Source organism: Histoplasma capsulatum, genomic scaffold (assembly GCF_000149585.1).
Source record: "Histoplasma capsulatum NAm1 scaffold_6 genomic scaffold, whole genome shotgun sequence".
NCBI classification, from domain to species: Eukaryota; Fungi; Ascomycota; class Eurotiomycetes; order Onygenales; family Ajellomycetaceae; genus Histoplasma; species Histoplasma mississippiense.
The window spans coordinates 278,656-280,269 of record NW_001813977.1 but is presented as its reverse complement, the minus strand read 5'-3'; the positions used below and the strand labels follow the sequence as shown (position 1 = coordinate 280,269).

Here is a 1,614-nt window from a genome sequence, read left to right as displayed (position 1 = left end):
CCCACCCGTGCCAGCATCAAGGGCTTGTTCCTTGTTCGTGCCATCGTGTCTTGTCCATTCTTCGTCTGCATGCCTGCATTCCTGTCTCCTTTCCATCTATCCCCCGCGTTTGGCATATTGTATCATATCGCAGCTCTCTTCTATCTCTGTTCTATCTCCAACCAGAAGATCCCCATTTACCCGGCATTCATTTCCTTCACCCTTTCTACCAACCCTTTCTTTCCCTTTATCTCCAGCCCTGTGCGTGGATCATGGAAAACCAACAACCCACTAAGCCGCTTGATCCCGAACGGGAGCGCTCCATGACCTTCTTCGACTCCTCTGCGGCGAGCTACCGCCAGAACCCTTGCAAGACCAAAGTTCGTCCGCACCTGGACATGGTAGCTAGGTTAGAGTGAATTGCTCTGCTCTCTCCCTGTTTGGAGTTCGCGTTCTCTTTTCCTCCTTGTCTTTCTCTCTCTTTTTTTTTTTTTTTTTTTTTTTTTTTTCCGGTTTGGGGGTGTTAGGTTTAGTTGGAGGGTCTTTGATTCCCTTCGGAGTTCCTTTCTTCGCTCCTTGGGATATGTACATGTCGTTATTTCTGATGTGGCTCTTGCGAAACTAAATCCTGTATCCTGTCGCTTATAGATTCGAATCCTTCGTTCTTCTCCCAGGCGAGAAGAAGGTCGAGGTTGAGGTTGATACCCGTAAGTTGTTTTCAACACCCATTATATATGCTTTCCACCCCATGGCAAAATCGCTAATCCACGCTGGTGAACTATTTGCAACCTAGGCATCCCGTCCACCGCCATTTTCACCTTCAACAAGGAGGACCACACGCTTGGCAATATGATCCGCTCGCGTCTTATTACCAGCTCACACGTCCTTTTCTCGGGCTACAAGGTACGTTTTTGATCTAGGTATACACACTCCCACCCGCCAGCTTGCCGCCGGCCTCGCTTTTTCTAGTACAAATGATTCTATGCGAACGCACAGCATTTGTGTATCTCTACTAAATACCAACGCAGGTCCCTCACCCTCTGGTCCCAAAATTCATTCTACGGGTACAAACAGACGGTCAAATCACCCCCAAGGAAGCCGTTATCACCGCATGCCACGAACTAGTGAAGGATTTGGGCTCCCTCAGCCGCGAGTTTACGAAGGAATACGAATTGCGGAAGATGGTTGGGACGGGTGCTCAGCAACAGAACGCGCAGAACGGTGTTTAGGTAGCTTTGAATTGGTGCCTGGGATTCGATCCTTATGGTGGTGTTGCAGACTGGTTGGGTTTCTCGATTGAATTCTGTTTTTTTTTTTCCCTTTCTTTTCATCAGTTCTTCCGCTAGCTGATAGTTCTTACTTATGTCCTTTTCTGGAATTTTCAGCTCTGAGTGCGACACGGCGTTGGGACTGGCCGGTAGGACTTTGGTGATTACAGCTTGTTTCTTTTTTGATTCATTTGTTTGTTTCACTTGGACACGGTGATCCCTTACCCACAATGTGAAGGAAGATTTGCGGCCCACGCAGAGTGGAGCAAAGACGGATTTACTCCACGAATTGTCTGCTGGTTGCTTCGAGGCTGAATATGTACCTACAGCTGCTATTGACACGCCATTTCCCACGTGAATCCAGCAA

The 1,614-nt window shown here is 48.1% G+C and overlaps 1 protein-coding gene across 1 annotated transcript; it reads left to right on the top strand.

Annotated features, from left to right (window-relative positions):
* Nucleotides 1–251: 251 nt before the first annotated feature.
* HCAG_06417 (DNA-directed RNA polymerase II 13.3 kDa polypeptide) lies at nt 252–1,208 on the top strand (the record flags this gene model as incomplete). The annotated part of the gene is made up of 4 exons (XM_001538762.1): nt 252–388; nt 628–686; nt 773–882; nt 1,008–1,208. 4 exons carry the CDS (start codon nt 252–254, stop codon nt 1,206–1,208), a joined length of 507 nt encoding a protein of 168 aa, XP_001538812.1.
* Between the last annotated feature and the right edge of the window lie 406 nt (nt 1,209–1,614).